We start from the raw sequence: 20,708 nt of genomic DNA on the forward strand, positions 1-20,708 counted from the left end.
AAGGAAATAGTCAGACTTTTGGGGGACTAATGGGCAATGGCTCTGAACTGACACTAATTCCAAGAGACCCAAAATGTTACTGTGGTCCACCAGTCAGAGTAGAGGTTTATGGAGGCCAGGTGATCAACAAAGTTCTAGCTCAGGTCTGTCTCACGGTAGGCCCAGAAGGTCCCCCAAATCATCCTGTGGTTATTTCCCCAGTTCCAGAATGCATAATTGCGATAGACATACTCAGCAACTGGCAGAATCCCCACATTGGCTCCCTGAGCAGTGGAGTAAGGGCTAAAAGTCAAGTGAAAGCCATTAGAACTGTCTCTACCTAGGAAAATAGTAAACCAAAAGCAGTATCGCATTTCTGGAAGGACTGCGGAGATTAGTGCCACCATCAAAGACTTGAAAGATGCAGGGCTGGCAATTCCCACCACATCCCCATTCAATTCGCCTATTCAGCTTGTGTAAAAGACAGATGGCTCTTGGACAGTGGATTATCATAAATTTAACCAGGTGGTGACTACAACTGCAGCCTCTGTGGAAGGTGTAGTTTCATTACTTGACCAAATTAACACATCCCCTGGTATCCGTATGCAGCTATTTTTCTGACAAATGCTTTTTTCTCCACCCTTGTCCATAAGGCCCACCAGAAGCAGTTTGCTTCCAGCTGGCAATGCCAGTAATACACTTTCACTGTCCTACCTCAGGGGTATATCAATTCTCTATCCTTATGTCATAATTTAGTTCACAGGGATCTTGATTGTCTCCGCTTCCATAAGACATTACACTGGTCCATAACATTGATGACATTATGCTTATTGGACCTAGTGAGCAAGCAGCAGCAACTACTCTACACTTACTAGTAAGACATTTGCATGTCAGAGAGTGGGAAATAAATCTCCCAAAAATTTAGGGGCCTTCTACCTCAGCAAAATTTCTAGGGATGCAGTGGTGTGGGGAGATACCCTTTCTAAAATGAAGGGTAAGTTGTTATATCTGGCCCCTTCTACAACCAAGAGAAGGTCGGTATGTCTAGGGGGGCCTCTTTGAATTTTTGCAGGCAACATATTCCTCATCTAGCCTGTGTTATTCCAGCCCATTTACCAAGTGACCCCAAAAGCTGCTAGTTTTGAGTGGGGCCCAGAAGAGAGGAAGTCTGTATAACAGGTCCAGTCTGCTGTGCAAGCTGCTCTGCCTCTTGGGTCATATAATCCAGTAGACCTAATGGTGATTCAAGTGTCAGTGGCAGATAGAGATGTTGTTTGGAGTCTTTGGCAGGCCCTCATAGGTACATCGCAGTGCATATCTTTAGGATATTGAAGCAAAGCCCTGCCATTCTCCATAGATAGCTACACTCCTTTTGAAAAAAAGCTCGTGGATTGTTACTGGGCCTTAGTACAGACTAAACACTTAAGCATGGGCTACCAAGTTACCATGCGACCTGAGCTGCTTAACTTGAACTGGGTGTTATCTAACCTACCAAGCCATTAAGCCAGGCATGCACTCCATCAACAAATTAAAGTGGTACATATAAGATCAGGCTCAAGCAGGCCTTAAAGAGACAAGTAAGTTACATGAAGAAGTGACCCAAATGCCACTTTTCCCCATTCCTGCTACACTGCCTTCTCTCTCCTAGACTACACCTGTGGCTTCATGGGGAGATTTTAATAATCAAGTGGATAAGATGACCATTCAGCCTCTTTCCTCAGCACACCCTGTCAATACCCAGAGGGTTCATGAACAAAGTGACCATGGTGGCAGGGATGGGGGCTATACATGGACTCGGCAACATGGACTTCCACTTACCAAGGCTGTCCTGGCCATGGTCATGGCTGAGTGCCCAATCTGCCAGCAGCAAAGACCAACACTGAGTCCTGAGTATGGCGCCGTTCCCTAGGGTGATCAGCCAGCTACCTGGTGGCAAGTTGATTACACTGAACCACTTCCATCATGGAAGGGGCAGCGTTTTGTTCTTTCTGGATTAGACGCTTACTCTAAACAAGGATTTGCCTGCCCTGCATATAATGGTTCTGTCAAAACTACCATCTATGGACTTACAGAATCCTTTGTACATCATCGTGCTATTCCACACAGTATTGCTTCTGATTAAGGAACTCACTTCATAGCAAATTAAGTGAAGCAACGGACCCAAGCTCAGGAATTCACTTGTCTTACCATGTTCCCTACCATCCCGAAGCAGCTGGCTTGACAGAATGGTGAAATATCCTTTTAAAGGCTCAGTGACAGTGCCAGTTAAGTGGCAATACCTTGCAGGGCTGGGGAAGGTTCTTTAAAAGGCTCTATATCCTTTGAATAACCATCCAACATAGGGTACTTTTTCTTCCATAGTGAGGATTCATGGGTCCATGAATCAAGGGGTGGAAATGGGAGTGGCACCACTCACCATTACCCTTAGCGATCTACTAGCAAAGTTATTGTTCCTTGTTTCTGTGACCTTATGCTCTGCTGGCCTAGAGGTCTCAGTTCTAAAGGCAGAAATGCATACACCAGGAGACAACAATGATTCCATTGAACTGGAAGTTAAGACTGCCACTAGGCCACTTTGGGCTCTTCATGCCTTTAAATCAGCAGGCAAAGAAGGGAGTTACCGTGCTGGCTAGGGTGACTGATACTGATTATCAAGGGGATATTGGACTAGTGCTTCTCAATGGACTTAAGGAAGAGTATGTCTGGAATATAGATCTCTTAGGGCATCTTGTAGGAATACCATGTGCGGTGAATGGAAAACTACAACAACCCAATTCAGGCAAGTCTACTAATGGCTCTGACCATTAGATCTACTCATCGTCTTTGCATTATCCCACCAAGTAAAAAACTACAACTAGCTGTGGTACTTGCTCTGGACAAAGGGAATCTGGAACTGAAGAAAGTAATTATGAATATCAGCTACAATCATGTTACCAATTATACAAACAAGAACTGTAATTGTTATGAGTAATTTTTCCTTATTTTGTCATGAATATGCATATATGTGTATGTATTAAGCAAATGCCTTTTTCTTCCCTCTCTTATTCCTTTATCATAAACATAAGATTTATAGACTTTATATCAGAATATTTAAGTATTGTAAACTTTATACTGTAACATTTAAGGTATAGGATAGCAAGGAGAAGAGTAAACATTACCTGAGGACTTTGCATCCTCTTCTGCGGAAAGAGTTAGCACATTTTTGGTTGTAATTAAGTGGAAGTATGACCTTGCTATTGTCTTCATTTGGAGATTAAGTATCGTTTCAGGAGATGTGCATGAATGCCAAGATGACAAGGGGTGGACTATAACGGTTAGTTTTACGTGTTAACTTGGCCAGGCCACAGTACCCAGACATCTGGTCAAACAGCAGTCTAGATGTCACTGTGAAGGTATTTTCCAGATGAGATTAACATTTAAATCATAGGCTTTGGGTAAAGCAAATTACTGTTCATAATGTGGGTGAGCCTCATCTAATCAGCCCCAGGAAGAAGGAATTCTCCCTCCAGACTACCTTCTGCCTTGAGCTGCAACATCAACTCTTTTTGGGGTCTCCAGACTGTCTGCCTGCCCTCCAGACTTTAGACTTGCCAGCCTCCACAATCAGTTCAGCCTATTCCTTAAAATAAATACCCACCTCCCCTCTCTGTGTTCTTTCTGTCTTTCTGTACACATACACACAACCATACTGTCTCTCCTTACCACAGCTATTACCAAAAATTCCTTTAGTTCAATAAAGAATATCTTTAGACTCTTATACTTAATCCAAAGAGAACTGTATTCTTCTACATCAACAACATATTCTAAAACTGTTTTCCTTAGCTCTACCCTTGGAAATAGGGGAGAATCTTCTATTTCAACTTAGACCATAAAATCTAATCCTCTTATTTTATACTGAGCAAACTGAAGCCAGACTGTGTTTGTGACTTGCCAGTCCTGGAGTCTCAAAGCTAGGTAGGAGTTTACCCATTCTACTGTGCCTTTTTTGTAATGGGCTCTTGGTCCTGCTCTGGGCTATTTCAGTTTGTAGATAGCTATCTATATTTATTTTTTTGTGGAGGGGATGAAGGTTGGTATCTCCTACTCTACCATCTTGGTGACATCACCCCATACTGTGTCTTCTCTGGTTTAAACTTGTGTGTACTAATTCCCATGGCAGAAAAGAAAAGAAATATACCATGTCAGTACAATTATGAAGGAACTGGCATAGTGCCTAACATAGTGTGGTTCGCACTTGAACTGGTATATATCAGTTTCCTAAGTCAATCTAGTGACAGCAGCAAGCTTTCTTCATCTCACTCCTGATGGGTCTTCTAGCCTTGACAGTATCTCCCTGCTCTGAAGGATAGTAAAACAGGGGAAGCAAACCTATTTAAAAAATAAATAAAGGCTCCTTAGTGATGTCACATTGTGATTCCTTACTTAATTATAAAGATTATTAGCTATATGAATATTGTCTTTTCTGTACCATGGAAAATGTGTTTAAGAGTATTTTTTAAACAAATGACAGAACTTTATTCTGAAAGTTTATGCTAAGATTTTTTTTTCCTAAAAAACGAATGGTAAAATATTACCCATACCTCTACAAAAGAACTTTGCAAAGCATATTAATCATTTGGTGCAGCATCTTTTCTGTTTCTTACCAGGTCCCGTTGATCCTCCTGTACCAGATCCATTTTGTGTACCAAGCAAAAGATTTTGGCATCTGGAGAGTTCTGCAGAATGGCCTCCAAGCATGACTGGTAATAGTGCATGTCCTTTTCCAGTTCACGGCTCTCCACATCAAAGACATAAATCAGAACCTCCACATTTCGAAATATGTTGTCCCGTTGGCTAGTGAAATAATTTTCCATGAAGGTGTCTTGTCTGGTAGGAAAAAAAAAAATCTAGATAGTAAGCAAGTCCTCAGTTCAATCACTCCTGGTTATAATCTACTTTCATTGGGTTGATCAATGATAAAGATAATCTTAAGCCTTTGATTTAAAGGGCAAATAATAGAAAATAGGTCTGACCTTACATTCTTACCTCTTAAGCCCCAACTTGCACCACCTTCTGCTCCTCTCCTAAACACACTGACCTTCACTTAGTTTATCAAGTGGGCCATGATTTATCTACCATGGAGCCTTTACACATGCTGTTCATTCTGTCTCAGATGCTATCCACCTGCCTCTTCATCTAACTCCTGCTTATCTCTTCAGGTTTTAGTTCAATCCATAGTTCCTCACAGAAATGACCCCTGACCTCCCTGACTTTAACCAATCCACTCACCATAGGCTGTTATACCAATACATTCCTCTTATTTCCAACACTTACTACAAATGTGATATTACAGTTACTTGTGTGAGTTTTTATTTGATGGTATTCACTTCTCTAGAGAGCAAGTTCCATGAAGGCATGGACCATCTGCTACTGTTCCATATCGTTTCCCAGGTTCTAACGAAGTATTAGGTGCTCAATGAACACTTGCTGAATGAATAACTCAATAGTCAAAAACTCTAAACTATGTGAAAATGACTCCAATGATAACTTTTTAGCAGAATGTTGCTCTTTGCTCATTAGGCTGTGTGATGCTTTCCAAGAAGTTCTCAATTACCAGCTGGCCAGCAGAAAACAGCAGCATTGTATAGTGGGGAAAAGAAATCATGAATCTAGGTTCTAGTCCTATACTTTGCTATTAATTAGCTATGTGACTTTAGGAGAATCATAATCTCCCTGGACCTCAGCTGCCTTATATATAAAAATGAAAATCATACCTTAGTGCATGAAAGCAAGGGACTTGAACTAATCTCTTGACATAGATTAGAGAATTGGAAGCAATGAAAATGAGAAAGGTTTTGTATGTAGAGAGATGCTAGGGTGGTAAATGATCCATCTACTAGCTGGAATGGAGTCATTTTCTTATAGAATAGTTGGCTGTTAAGTTATTCTTTCAACAAATATTCATTGAGCACCTACTCTATGGCTGCCTCTGTGCTAGGAGCTGAGAAACACTGAGCTAACAATATCTATTTGTTTTGTGAGGCATTTTGTTATGCATTTTTGCATATATTATCTGACTTAATCATCAAAACAACCCTGTGAGTTGGTACCATTATTATCCTTATTGTACAGATGAAGAAACTGACTCAGAGAGTTTAAATGATCTACCCAAGATAATACAGCTAAAAGAGCTGAGATACAAAACCCCATCAAACTCCAGAGCCTATGCTCCTAACCACTGTGCACTATACACTGCTGCTTCAGCAAAGAGATGAAAGTGGCCATAGGGTAGGGAGCAACATCATCAGCATACAAGCACAGTGAGTGTGCATTTGTGATGGGTTACTTGGTAACCCATTTACTTGGTAAATGCCTTGGTAATGAGAAGAAGAACTGTGTCTTACTCTTCCAACAGTGGGTAACTCAGCTACAGAATATGCACTCAAAGTCTGATCTACAGTGCCGAGACTGCCTGGAGATAATTACTAAAACAACAAAGAATAAGTGATATAACATGACAGGTAAGAGGTTAGCACTGGTGTCAGGCCACCTGAGACAAAGCTAATTTATTCCCCTGCACATGAGGGGATAATCTATCCCATACTACAGATACCAAGATGGAGTTTGTGTCAGTGCTACTTAAACTTGTTATATTCAGCAGACATTTCGCAATTACGTAAAAGTCAGGGATCTTTATTTAATCAAGCACCAATTTTGAAGTAATTTCTATCCAATGTATCTATTACAAATGATAGTTACTCTAGGTGTATCCTCTAAGCTAATTATAGCACAAGCCGTGATTACTGCCACCAGCTTCACAAAGCCTAAGCAGATGGTACTTACCCACCACAATCCCACAGGTTCAATACCAGGTTTCCCAGAAATCGAACATGAGAATGTTCTACATCAACTGGAAGACAAATATGACAGATCTAGTAATTGTAGCACGCAAGGTGAGATTCAAAATAAGTAAAGCACTAACCCATGGAATTTAGAAGGACCAAAGTGGAGTGAAATGCTCAAAGCCACAACAAGGTGATTTTCAGCTTAGTAGTGTGGTTTAGTGGCAAGCTGGGCACCTAAACTACCCTGAGCTATAGAACTGGCTCTCAGGTAAGTCATTTTACTTTTTAGTAGTTTAGTACTTAGAGCAGAAACAATCTCCAATTACAATACTAATGTTAAAATTTCAACATGTAAGACAGAGACACAGACCATTTAATAGATCTTCCCTGTCCCACTTGCCCTCATCAACTACTCCCCACACACACAAAAAAATAAAAAATAAAAAACAATAACAAAAACCAAACACAAAACACAAAACAGACATAACCAAACTAACTCCTGCTATTGATTTCCTTTTCAGTTAATGACCCTACCTTTTTCCCATTTTCGACTCTTATGCACATTCAATTCATTGCTAGTTCTTTGTAATCATTCTCAATTCCAATCCTCATTTTACAACCCACCACTAACATTAAGGAAGGCCCTTATCATCTCACACTTACACTACAACTGACTTCCCACCAAAAAGCCTTACCCACTTTACTTCATGCTATGGGCTACTCCCAGACTCATCTTCTTAATACTACTTTGAACATGTCACTCCCCATTCAAACCACTTTCAATGGCTCCTTCAAGCCTAGAGGGGGGCATTCAAGGTCCTTTACGATTTGGCTTCCAATCTACCTATTCATTCCCCAATGATTCATATTAATAAAGCCTTTCACTCCAATCCAATTTGGTTTATTCACAGTCCTCCCAAACCCCACTACCTCCCCAACCCCCAATATACCTTATATCAGAGGTCGCAAACTTGCTAATAGGGCCCGGGCCAGTAAATGTATACAAGCAAAGTTGGCCACACATGGAGAGTAAACACCCACCCAATGCAATGGTGGAGTGGGTGGCACTTACTCAGCTCTTGCTCATTTGCCATGCAGAAACATTGGCTTGGGGTGATCAGATCTTTAAATTTTTCAATAACAATGGGAAACCTAGATTTTTATGGAAAATTTTACATGTTAATAACTAATTGCAATTTTTCTAAAACATTGCATGGGCCCAACAAAACACATCTACAGGCCTTATCCAGCATACAGGCTGCCTGTTTGCGACCTCTGCCTTATACTACCACCCCCTACCCCCATACTTCACTTACTCTGACCATCTGCCTGGAAATCCCTCCCCATCGTTTCTTCAAAGTTACATTCATCTTTTAAGACCCAGACTAAATCCCACTTCCTCTAAAAGCCCTACCTAGTTACCCCCACTTACCGTCATCTCTCCCTCTGAATTCATTCAAACATTTATTAAGCATCTACTCTCTGCCAGGCACTAAATTTCCCATGGAGGAATAATGAAAAGTTTTATGCTGAAAATTTCGCAAAGTCTAGCAATTATCATCTATACAATTTACGTGATAATCAATCACACAGTGGTATTTCTTCTATGACTATCTCAAAGCTGTTGCTTAAATTGACCACTATCTAACTTTTGTTCAATTTTACCTTCTTACAAACTATATCATAAGCAGAAAAGCATTAATTAAAAAGCATGGGCTTTGGAGTCAAACAGATCTTAGTTCAAATACCAGCTCTACCTCTCTGTGTGACCTTGAACAAGTCACTTACTCTTTGAATATTAGTTACTTCTTCTATTAAAAAAGAGGGGCAGAGCACTGACCTCACAGGATTATTGTGAGGATTCAATGAGTTATCATACATAAAGTGCCTGGCACATAGTAGGTGCTAAAACTACTTCCCTTCACCCCTTTATTTCCCCCTCCTCGGAAAAGGAATCATATCTTACATGTCTTTGTATTTCCAACAGAGTCTACGAGAGAGTAGGTGCTCAAACTGCTATTAATTTGAAGACTATGTATACGGTCTAGTACTAAAAAAAAATGGAAAGAAGTGCTACTGAGAAAGGGAAAGACAATAACAAAAGAAGTGACAGGATTCAGTGACTGTTCGGATATGGGACACATGGGATTGAAATCTGGTTTCTACTCCCATATCAGAAATTGTTCTCATCATGTGATCAATGACCCCATTACCAAATCCAGTGGACTTTTTAGTCCTTGTCTTACTTTCTGCAGCATGACACTGTTGACTACTCTCTTCTCAAAAAATTCTCTTCTCTTGGTCTCTAATATTATACCTACCACCTCTCTGGCAGATCCTCCCTCACAGGCTCCTATTCTTCTTTCTGTCCCTTAAATGTTGGAGTTCCTCAGGAATCCATCCTTGGCCACCTTCTTGTCTATGTATTCTTCCCCAAGACAAGCTACTCTATTCACATTATTTTATTTACCATTCGGATACTAATAACCATAAATAGGTATTTCTAGTACAGCTCTCACTTCTTCCTTTCTGACTTATATATTGTACATCTCCACCAGAATAAAACGCAAGTATCCCGAACTCAATGAATCCAAATGTAACTCATCATCTGCCTCTTTCTTCCCATAAAATCTATTCCTCATTTCAGTCTTCTCAATCTCAGTGAATTTAACCAGTTGTCTAAGCCAAAACCTAAGTTTCATCCTTCAGTCAACTCATTCCCTCACCATTATTCTCAAATCTACCAGAAAGTCCTGTTGACTCTACCTTTTAAATATATCCCATATCCATGTGCTTCTCACCATATCCACTATCACCACCCTAACCCAAATCAAGTCCCTGTCATCTCTTACCAGGTCTACTAATTTCTTAATTGGTCAGCCTGATTATACCCTTGCCTCCATCCAATCTATTCTTTATATTATAGATATAGCAATCTCTCCAAAATGTAGATTTTTATTTCATTCTTCTTTAAAAACAACAAAAAAATATCTTTCTGTATATGCATGATTGTATACACCCAGAAAAGAAAATGCCAGAAAGATAACCTCAGAACTACTAATGGTGGTTGTCTTTAGGAAGTAGGCCTGAGAGTGAGGGAGAGAATAAACTTTTTACACTTCTGTAACATTTGAATTTTTCACAGTATTACTTTTGTAATTAAAATCAAAAATTAAAAAAAGGAACATATAAATCTGATCATGTTACTTCTCTGTTTAAAACTCTCTAGGGGCTGCCCTCTACCCTCAGTTTAAACTACTTAACTTGGGTTATGAGGTACTTCATGATCTAACCTTCACTTCCTGCTCCCCTCTTTAGTCTCATGTCTCCTATATGGCCCTCTGGCTCTCCCAGTCTTCCTGCCCTGTTGTCATAAGAGCAACTGAAAAGAATCAAGAACAGAGCTTTAGGGAATCATATACACTTATGGGGCAGAAAGAAGAAAATACTATGATAAAGACTTTTTTTTTTTTTTAAAGGGGGATAGGGATGGTTAAAGATAAAGGAAGAAAACCAGGGTAATGGAGCATTGAATAAAAGCCAAGGGAACTGAGAATTTTGAGAAGGTAGGAAATCTTAGAGCTGTCAACAGTGTTTGAGACTAAATTACTTCATAATCATATTTTTATTGACAAGTTTACTATTCCAACAAACACATTTTAACAGCCCCCTAATAAGTTAATAATACCATTCTTTATTCTTACTTCAAATTTCAAAACACAGTAGGCTCTAAGTTTAACAAAATAAAACTGGACATTTTTAAGGAATGACAAACTAGAAACACACTAAAACATTAAAGTCAATGTAATATTTTGAAAGAAGTATTCTTTTAATACTTTTTAAAAAAAATCAGCAACTGCATAAAAAGCAACATCAAGTAAAAAGCAATACACTATATGTATTTTGAACTAGTCTAAGTTTAGCAAAAGAACTCAGACTTTTCTTCAGTAATAACAAACTAGCTAATGATGTTACGCTAAAGCATTAAAGCCAACATAATATTTTTAGGTATACTTTTACCACTTTTAATGAGATACAGTAATTACTAACAAAGTATTATCAATGAAGGTCCCACTTGAGATATCCTTAAAAGCAACAGCTCTGTCCCATTCACAGTGCCTGATACACAAGAAGCACCAGAAAAGTACTTGTTGAATAAATGGCCTGCTTTAATGTACAGGGTTCATATAATTTGCAACATTCTGTTCATAATGATGCTTCTAGATTATATCACAACTATTTTAAGCAGTTTGAATAGTTCTGAAATTTTGGTTGTAGGACTATACACTGAATTCAGTAATAAATCAACTCGCTGATCAGCTAAAAACAGAAACATCAATTGGACTAGAAAAAGGTGTTTAACAAAGACTGCAAAATTTAAAACACAAAGAAAAAGAAGTCTGCCAGAAATTGTTAGAATAGGGTAAACTAGACAGGCTCTAATGAATAGAGCATGAGCACAGATTGACATTCCAGCTTTAATGTTTACTAGCTGAGTGAAATTAACTTCTAAGTTGTACTTTATTCATCTACTAAAATGAAGTTAACATGAGGATGAAAGTAAATAAAACAGCATACAAAAACCTAGCAAACAACAGTTGTTCAATAAACATTAGCTTCCTCTAATCTACTGAAACCATGTGAGTATAAGGCCCAGATATTTAACTTGGAAAAAAGAAAAATTTTTTAATGTATCAAATCAAGAGAGAGAGAAGTTTGGACAAGTAGAGTTCTCAGAGACCAGAGCCACAGATGTCAACTCTAGAGACATGACAAGCCAAAGGATACTGTGCTGACTAAAATTTTTGACCAATGACTTAGATGAAAACTATATGAGATACATAGCAAATGTACAGACTGTACAGAGCTAGGAGGGATAGCTATTATATCAGATGACAGAATAAGTAGCTAAAATGAAAATAGGATCGAGCCCCTTTTCTACAGATAAGGAAACTGAGGCCCAGAGAGAGTGATTTGTCCTGGATCTCACAGTTAACAAACATAGGGTACAGAAAGATGTCATGGGCTAAAACAAACAAAAGTAATAATAGAAATAAGCATTTATTCTTAGGTTCAAAATATTAACTGCACAAGAATCAGAAGGATAAATGTTTTAACAGCAATATATGTGAAAAGGAACAGGGGTTTTTTAGTGTAACTCAGTATAATGAAGTTCGCATCAAAAAAGGAGGGTAGGAGTTAGATTGTGCTAACAATGTAACGCCTAGAAAAAGAGATGTAACAGACCCACTCTGTCTTGATCAGACCACATCTGCACTCAAGTCTCAAAACTTTAAGAAAAATGTAGACAAGTTTGAGCAGATCCTTAAAAATGCTTCAAAACTGAAGAACAGACGGAAGGATTGGAGATGTTTAACTTAAGGAAGACAATATTTGGGAGGCAACAGATGTAGACTAGTGTAGACTATCTGGGATAAATTGAGACAGTGACCATTCTCGATCATTTGTAGAGGCTTAAGAGAACAGAAAAAGAACCAGCTAACAGAAACAAGGGAACTAGGTTTGGGCTCTACCTAAGAAACAGCTTTCTAATCATCAAAGCTGCCCCAATTATGAGTCTACACTACACTCCAAGCACTATAAGAACAGAAATCAGGTTTCTTTCTCCTTTGTATCCTAAGGTCTGGAACATAATGTGTTTCTAAAAGTTTGTCGTTCTTGAAACCAGAGTGAGACACCTTATAGAGCAGTGGGTGACTTGTCCCTAAAAGCATTCAAGATGCTAGAAACCCAGATCAGGTACCTTTGAAGGCCAGCTAGGGAAATGCCTTCCTTACCTAGAAACCAAGGACCAAGGCAGAATCCAGAAATGCTTGGATGCTGCAGAACAAAATGGCATTACAACCCAGAGACAGAAGGGCTCTCCCACTATCCTATATTCACTGTCCTGGCAGCCATGGCAGCCCAGCTAGTCTACACTAACATTCAAACCACAAAGAGCAATAACACATTTCCCAAGTCAGAGCTGAAACTCCAATGAAAACATTCACGTGTTTCCAGGAAGAGAAGTAGCAGAGTAACAACAGATCAGGTTAACCTCCCTATTTCCCACCCTTGCAGTTTACCTTTTAATGAAGATAAGGACTAACTACTGCTTTCAAAAACTCTTAGATTTTGTTATGCTTGTTAATACCTATGAATTTCTCCTTTGTATAATAACAGTTAAAAACGAATACTCTCTCCCCAAAACGAACAAACAAAAGGCTCCCTGTGCTTCTTTAAGAAATAGCAGGATAAACAAGAAGTTGGACAAGGGCATCGCATTTCGTAAGCAAACTAGAAAAAAAAGAACCTCACCAAGAGAGCGAGCAGTAGTAACCAGAATTAGGCCACACCTCTCTGAGGAGAAATGCAAAAAGGAAAAACATGCTCCAAAACAAATCCCTCAACCTCTGCATCCCCAAGTTACTGAAACCAAGTGTGTTATGCAGATTATTAATAGTTAAGATCACCTGACTTTACAATAAGATAAAACATCTTACTTGTTGCACCAAGGCGACGTGTGTCTCTGGCAATATAATTTGCAAAGATAATAGACCTCATACTGGTCTTACCAGACCCACTTTTACCCATCAACAGCACCTAAGGACAAAGTGGGAGAAAAAGAAAGGAAAAAAGTTAGCAATCTAGAGCAAATCAAGTCTACAGGAACCTATTTCTCTCCTGTGTTTGATGTTTTACTGAAGTGACAGTACCAATAACCTGGTGGGGATACTCGTAACTGACTAAACTGTCCCGAACCAACCGTGCATGCAGATACACCTAGAATTAAAGGGGCCAGGCACTTACCTGTCACAGGTCACACATCTTCTTGGCATTAGAATTGCAGTAAATTTGTTATGTTGTTAATATGCACTATTAATATATTCAGAACTAGATTAGAAAAATATCATCTTGAGAGGAAATTAAACCCTGTTCTCTCATAATCTAACGTTTTATGCACTGAACTACCTAGCAGGGGATTTTAGTATAACAGAAAGTTCTTCCTCCTTCTGCTCAAGGTCAGCCTTTCCACCTCTGTCCTTGATCTCATCCCTTCCACTTACCTCAATAACCTTGGTCCATTAATTACTGTCTCTCTTTCTTTTCAAAAGCTTCCCATGGCCTACAGGATCAAGCCCTTAAATTACATATGAGACCCTCACTGATGGAGCCTATCTACTTCTCTGCTCTCATCTCCTGCCCCTCCTGACCTGGAACTTTTAGCATCCAACCACACTGAACTGAACTGCTTGTAGTTCCTTTGATTGCTCCCAGTCCTCTGGGGAGTCCTGCCTCTATGCCTTTATTTCATGCTATGCTACCTTTCCATTCTCTTTTCTTACTTCAGCTTAGTTCCACTCATCCTTCAAGTCTTGGTTCAGTAATCATCTCCTCAAGAAGCTTCTCTGACACAAATGCCTCAGGCTGACTTAGGTGTCTTACCTCTGTCCTTCTATGTCATTGTTATATTATTATAAAGACTGTAATGCATTGCAGTTACTGTTTTTTGGAGCCTGTCTCTCACAAGATTCTGAGCTCCTGAAGAGCAAGAAGAGTCCCCTTTGCATCTCCAGTGTCTAACATATAACAGATACATCAAAAGAATGAGCAAGCTATCAAAACAAAGATACAAAGCAAAAGAGTTTTTAGTAATGAGAATTGTCCAGTGGAAAGGATGGCCTTATGAGGGTAAACAGCCTTCTTGTCAACGTCAATGTTTAATACAGAGAGAAAAACACCTGTCAAAGATGCTATATATTCTTGTACTAGGAGGGAATTGGGTAAAGTGACTTCCAAGAGTCCTTTCAAATCTAAAATTTATGAAATATAGTTCTAATTACCTTGCTTTTCAAATGAAGGGATACATGTTCTACCTTCACTCTCAAGATATTTTATAAAAATTTCTGATTACAAACACAAGAAGTATTAATGAAAATATACTGCACTCAGGCTCGATTTAATCTAGCAATTTAACTATACAGTTACACTTCGCTTAATAACAGGGATACATTCTGAGAAATGCGTCATTAGGTAATTTTGTCATGCGAATATCACAGAGTGGACTTACACAAACTTAGGTGGTATCACCTACTATACACTGAGGCTATATGATATAGCCTATTGCTCCTAGGCTACAAACCTGTACAGCATGATACTTTACTGAATATTGTAGGCAATTGTAATACAATGGTATTTGTGTATATAAAAATATTTAAACATAGAAAAGGTACAGTAAAAACATGGTATTATAATCTTATGGGTCCACTGTTATATATGAGGTCTGTCGTTGACTGAAACATTGTTATGCAGCACATGACGGCATAACTTTATCTCACTAAGGAAATGTCACTGACGAGCTAGTCTAAAGTTGCTACAAGAAAAGCTTGTTTTTGTTCCTTTTTAAAATTTTTAATTAAAAAACAATAATTCTATATATTTAGGGGTTACAATGTGATGTTTTGATATATGTACGCATTGTGGAATGATTAAATCAAGCTAACCTTTGTTCTTAATCATGTAGAAATTTCTGGTATTTTTGGGCATCCTTGCTGATAAACTTTAGACGGGCTCATCAAGAACATTCCCTTAGCAACTGGAGTTTTAGAACTGAATTATTAGATAAAGTTAAAGCTAAATACGGTATTTATTTTGTTTTCTAATAAAAAAGTCTTACCTCAGTTGCTTACAAAAGACTTACCAAGGCTAACTGTGATAGGTACTGACTAAGTACATTACAGCATTCACTCATCTAAACTTCATAACAACCCTATGAGATAGGTAATATTATTACAACCATTTTACAAATGAGGAAACTGAAGCCCCAATAGGTTAAGAAATTTGCTCCAGAGTTGCACTTTTAGAGATTCTGCCTAAATGCCAAGGTGGGGCACAGTACTGTAAGAGCACAAAGGAAAGCGTGTCCAATTCCATCTGGAAAATTCATGTAACATCTCAGAGTGGTAACACTTGAGTTTGGTTAAAAATAAATGCAGGCAGAGGCCTGTGTGGTATGTGTGTATGGCTTGCACGAAGTGCAAATTAATTTGTAAATTTGCAAAAGAACAAATTTTGTATGGCTATGATAGGGTGCATAAGTGTGACAGATGGTTTAGTCAGAAACAGATTTTTAAAGGGCATCCTATGCCATGCAGTCATCTGGATTTTATTCCATGGAAGTTACTAAAAGTTCTTAAGCATGTGAACGACTCAGTCAGATTTATATTTTAGAAAAATGAAATATGATACCAGAGAATGGGTAAGAGTCAAGAAGACCACATAAAAGGTTCTTGCCACAGTCTGGGAAAGATGGGAAATAGATACCATATAGTTCTTTAATAGCAACTTCTTACCTTTACCTTCATGTTTTTGATGTACCTAACATGTCTTACCTTTTTCTTCATGGCTGTATTTGGTAGCACCCACCTGCAGATATAAACCAAAAGACAGCGTTTCCATGATCCAATCGCCTTAGAAAGTGAAATTAAAGAAATACAAATAAATGGGGAGGTGAAGAAGAGCATGTTTAGCACAATAGCTGAGTACAGCTGTGTGTGGGTTCTCAGCTGAGTAGAGGCCCTCATTTTCCTATATTATAAAACTGCGTTTATGCTCCCCATCTCCTAATTATGAGCTCAGGAGATAGCTCCTAGCAAGATTTACTTAGGAGTACAAATGAGCCATTAAAATTCAAGATTCAATTTTTCATCATCTTAAAAAATGAATCAACACTACATATACAGGTGTCTTAATCAATATTTTCATACTTGAACATCCTCTATCTAGAAAAAAGAAATTCACCCTCCTATTTTTAAAAATCTGGAAGCATCTTTAGTCCTTCAGCTGTCCTTCCAAGCCGTATTTCACTCATCACAAGCACAAAGTACATATAATACAAGTCCCAAATTCAGGTACAAATTGTCACAAAAAGCACTCTCGAGCCACTGGTCTCTGATCAGGAAATGCTAATCCTTTTCCTGGTCTTCCTATCCCCAACATGGTGATATCGAATCTCCTTTGTTGATAATTCAAAGCAACTCAGAACCGCCTCCTCAATTAGAACCCGCTACACCAGGAATAATAGCCTAGGCCCAAGGGTTGTTTCTGCCCAGTTACAACCAGTTCACTTTCCAGTTTGTTCTGCCGTCAAAAGCGTGCTACCAATCAACCATCCCGGTAAATGGAAGCAAGTTATCATTGGGGTTAGGGGAGGGGGTTCGAATTCACAATATTCTCAATTAGAACACCCCCCCCCCACCACCACCACCACCCTTCCAGATTTGACATAATACCATTCACCCACCCAAGCGATCCTTCTGGTTCCCCTAGTGGAGGATCCATTCTCGGCCCCAGATTCTCTTTCTCCATCTTTTTCTCAGAGTCAGATTCTTCCATTGTGCAACAAGTCTTTTCCAGTCCCTTCTAAATCCGCAGTACTCTTCGTTTTTGTTTTTGTTTTCTTGTTCACCCCCTCAACCGCCTATTCTCATCGCCTGCGGCCTTTAGGCCCGCTCTATTCTTGCCTCCGCCTTTGTCCACTGGGGGGACGCTTTCCCCACGGTTACCTTTACCGCACCGAAATTGACCTCAAGGCACAGACGAGCTGGCCAGCTCAAAGGCTAAGGCATTCGGTGGTGCAAAGGAAGAGGTGGAGGACAAGAGATGCAGAGAGGTGGGTTGGGAGTTCGTCCCGAGTTTGGGACTCAGGCCCCACGGTCTTTAAACCCAAAGGTGACTTCACCCGCAAAGAGGTGGGGAACGCGATGGCGGAGGTGGCAGAAAGAGCTGACCGGTGCCGTAGGCACTAAGCGTTGAATGCCTCAGCCGGCTTGTTCCTCCCGAGTCTGGACGCACGGGAGAGACCTAACCTCTCGCCCTTCAGGAGCCCAGGTACCTCACCGCAGCCACTCCACTGCAGGCCAGGATCACGTGGGCACCTGCCATAAACCCGAGCCTCTCACATGACCGCCGCTACCCAAGGGGGGGGGTGGGCTGGGAAGAATATCATAGAGACTACACATGGAAGCCAGAGTGCCGCCTGTCGCAGTCACATGGCCTTGTCTCTCCGCGCCGCAGGCCCTTTAGAGTACAGCTACCCTGCGGTCTCTTTAATTGTGGGTCGGCCTGGCCCTACCCACCCTCCGAGGAGAATTAAAGGAGACGGTTGCAATTTTGGTGCCTCCAAGCTAGCCCTTTTCAGTGCTGCTTACCCTTTACGGGTTCTAACGGGGAAGGCCAGAATTGTCTTTGTCTTCGGCTTTTTATCTAGTCCCTGTAACCGAGCTTGTGGTTAAATGAGTTACGGCATCCAAAGTGATTAGAATTGTGTTTTCTACGTAGTAAGCGCTCAATAAGTTACCATTATTGCTAGGAACAGGGATTCATTGGGGATTTTAGCACACACATTTGTCTCCCCACTTGTTTAAAACAGGAGGTGGGGAAATAAATTCTCATATACCATAGTAAGAAGTCAATAAATTAAGTCTAGAATTTGTACCTGAAGGGCTACTGATAGGCACATGCACACTATCCTTAGTTATAGAGACCACCAGAAAAAATGCCATAAAGGGTTCAAAGTCATTGCTTCTGGAGAGGGGGTCGGGGGGTGTGGGGGGATAGGGAGTTATGGTTCAGGGGACTGTTACTTTTTGTCTTAAGCCCTTCTACACTATATTTGTATAATATATATAAATAACATAAAAATAAGATATAATGACATTATTTATGCATTATAAATAAATAATATTACATACTAAATAGTTAATATAGTGATAATATAAATTATAATTATATTACAATTATATTAATTATTAAATAATTATATGTTAAATAATAATAAAATGCATAAACTATATATAAACATAATTTATATAATCTAGGGTTTTTAAAATTTAGCCATCTCTATTATTTTTTAATTGGTGGTTAATATTCATGAGATACAAAGCTGACTGTCACCACTTGTGCCCAAGATGTGAAGACCAGATCCGTACTGGCAGCATGCCCATTACTACAAATTGCGATTGTACCCTGTGTCCCCCACCCAATTATTCCCAACTTCCCTCCTCCTTCCCCTTCCCGCCCCCAACTCCACTTTGTTCCCAAGCTATGTTCTCTCCCTCTGTAAGTCCAACGCACCATTGTGCTTTTTCTTTCCTTCCTTCTGTCTTAGCTCCCACTTATGAGTGAATATATGCGGATCTCTCTCAAGAGAAGTTTCTCCAGGCTCATCTAAGTTTTTGCAAATGGGAGAATTTTGTTCTTTTTTATGGCAGAGTAGAATTCCGTGGTGTATATACACCACAGTTTCCTTATTCAATTATCCATCAATGGACATTTAGGTTAGTTCCATGTCTTGGCTATTGTATACAGAGCTGCAAGGAACGTGAGAGTGCAGGTATCACTTCGACATGATGATTTCCATTCCTCTGGGTGTATACCCAGAAGTGGGATTGCTGGATCATATGGAAGATCTATGTGTAGTTGTTTGAGAAACCTCCATACTGTTTTCCATAGTGGTTGTACTAATTTACAGTCCCACCAACACTGTAGAAGTGTTCTCTTCTCTCCACACCCTCGTCAGCATTTGTTATTCACCGTCTTTTTGATTATAGCCAGTCTAACTGGGGTGAGGTGATATCACAATGTGGTTTTAATTTTCATTTCCCTGATGACTACTGATGTTCAGCATTTTTTCATGTACCTGTTGGCCATTTGTATGACTTTTTGAAAAATGTCTATTCAGCTGCTTTGCCCATTTTTTAATTGGGCTATTTTGTTGGTTCCATATCTTGGTTATTTTAAATAGAGTTGTGTAATTGCTTGCTGTAATTGCATACTGTGTAATTGCTTGAATTTCTTGTATATTATGGATATCCCTTCTTGAATGCATAGTTAACAAAAATTTTCTCCCACTCTCTAGATTGTCATTTCACTCTGTTGATTGTTTCCTTTGCTGTGCAGAAGCTTTTTAGATTGGTATAGTCCTATTTGTTTTTTTTTCTTTTGTTGCTTGTGTTTTTGTGCTCATGTTCATAAAGTCTGTTCCCAGACATAGTTCCTGAAGTGTTTCACCTATATTTTCCCTTCATAACATTACAGTTTCAGGTCTTATACTTAGTCTTTCATCCGATTTGAATTGATTTTAGCATATGGTGAGAGATGCATGTCTAGTTTTGTTCCTCTGCATATGGATACCCAATTTTCCCAGCACCACTTCTTGAAGAGGCAGTCTCTTCCCCAATGTAGATGTTTGTTGCTTTTGTCCAATACCAGATGGCTGTAAGCCTAAGGGCTGATTTCTGGGTCCTCAATTCTACTCCACTAATCTGAATGTCTATTTTTATACCAGTACCATACTGTTTTGGTTACTATAACTTTGTAGTATAATTTGAAGTCAGGTACTGTTATGCCTCTGGCTTTATTTATGTGCTAAGAATTGCTTTGGCTATTCGGGGTCTTTTGGTGTTCCCTATGAAGGCTAAGATTGTTTTTTTCCATTTCTGCGAACAATGTCATTGTTATTTTCATGGGGATTGCATTGAATCTGTAGATCCCTTTGAGTAGTATAGACATTTTCACAATGTTAATTCTTCCAATGTAAGAGCATGGAATATCTTTCCAACTTTTTGTGTCTAATTTCTTGCAGAAGAGGGTTGTAGTTCTCATTGTAGAGTTCTTTCACCTCCTCGGTTAAACTGATTCCTAGGTTTTTTTTTTGTTTGTTTGTTTGTTTGTCATGACAATTGTAAATTGGCTTACTTTCTTTATTTCTCTTTCTGTTAGCTCATTATTTGAGTATATAAATGCAATTGATTTGGGGACGTTTATTTTGTATCCTGCAACGTTACTGAAGTTATTAACCAGCTCTAGGAGTTTTTAATAGAGTCTTGAGGTTTTTCAATATAT

At 39.2% G+C, this 20,708-nt stretch overlaps 1 protein-coding gene across 2 annotated transcripts in view; it reads right to left on the minus strand.

The window, feature by feature from the left end:
* Positions 1 to 17,815, minus strand: part of RRAGB (Ras-related GTP binding B) — a 36,479-nt gene extending 18,664 nt beyond the window's left edge. Inside the window, exons 1-6 of one of the 2 annotated variants that reach the window (XM_008593902.1) lie at positions 17,107 to 17,815; positions 16,196 to 16,229; positions 13,307 to 13,406; positions 8,770 to 8,853; positions 6,802 to 6,868; positions 4,623 to 4,845 (exon numbers count right to left, since the gene is read on the minus strand). In XM_008593902.1, coding sequence (XP_008592124.1) covers positions 4,623 to 4,845; positions 6,802 to 6,868; positions 8,770 to 8,853; positions 13,307 to 13,406; positions 16,196 to 16,229; positions 17,107 to 17,198 — 600 coding nt within the window. In that variant the 5' untranslated portion in view covers positions 17,199 to 17,815. The remainder of the gene's footprint in view (positions 1 to 4,622; positions 4,846 to 6,801; positions 6,869 to 8,769; positions 8,854 to 13,306; positions 13,407 to 16,195; positions 16,230 to 17,106) is intronic. The other variant, XM_008593903.1, reaches the window with a different exon arrangement.
* Between the last annotated feature and the right edge of the window lie 2,893 nt (positions 17,816 to 20,708).

The sequence above is a fragment of the Galeopterus variegatus genome, unplaced genomic scaffold (assembly GCF_000696425.1).
Source record: "Galeopterus variegatus unplaced genomic scaffold, G_variegatus-3.0.2 Scaffold9842, whole genome shotgun sequence".
In the NCBI taxonomy this organism is placed as follows: domain Eukaryota; kingdom Metazoa; phylum Chordata; class Mammalia; order Dermoptera; family Cynocephalidae; genus Galeopterus; species Galeopterus variegatus.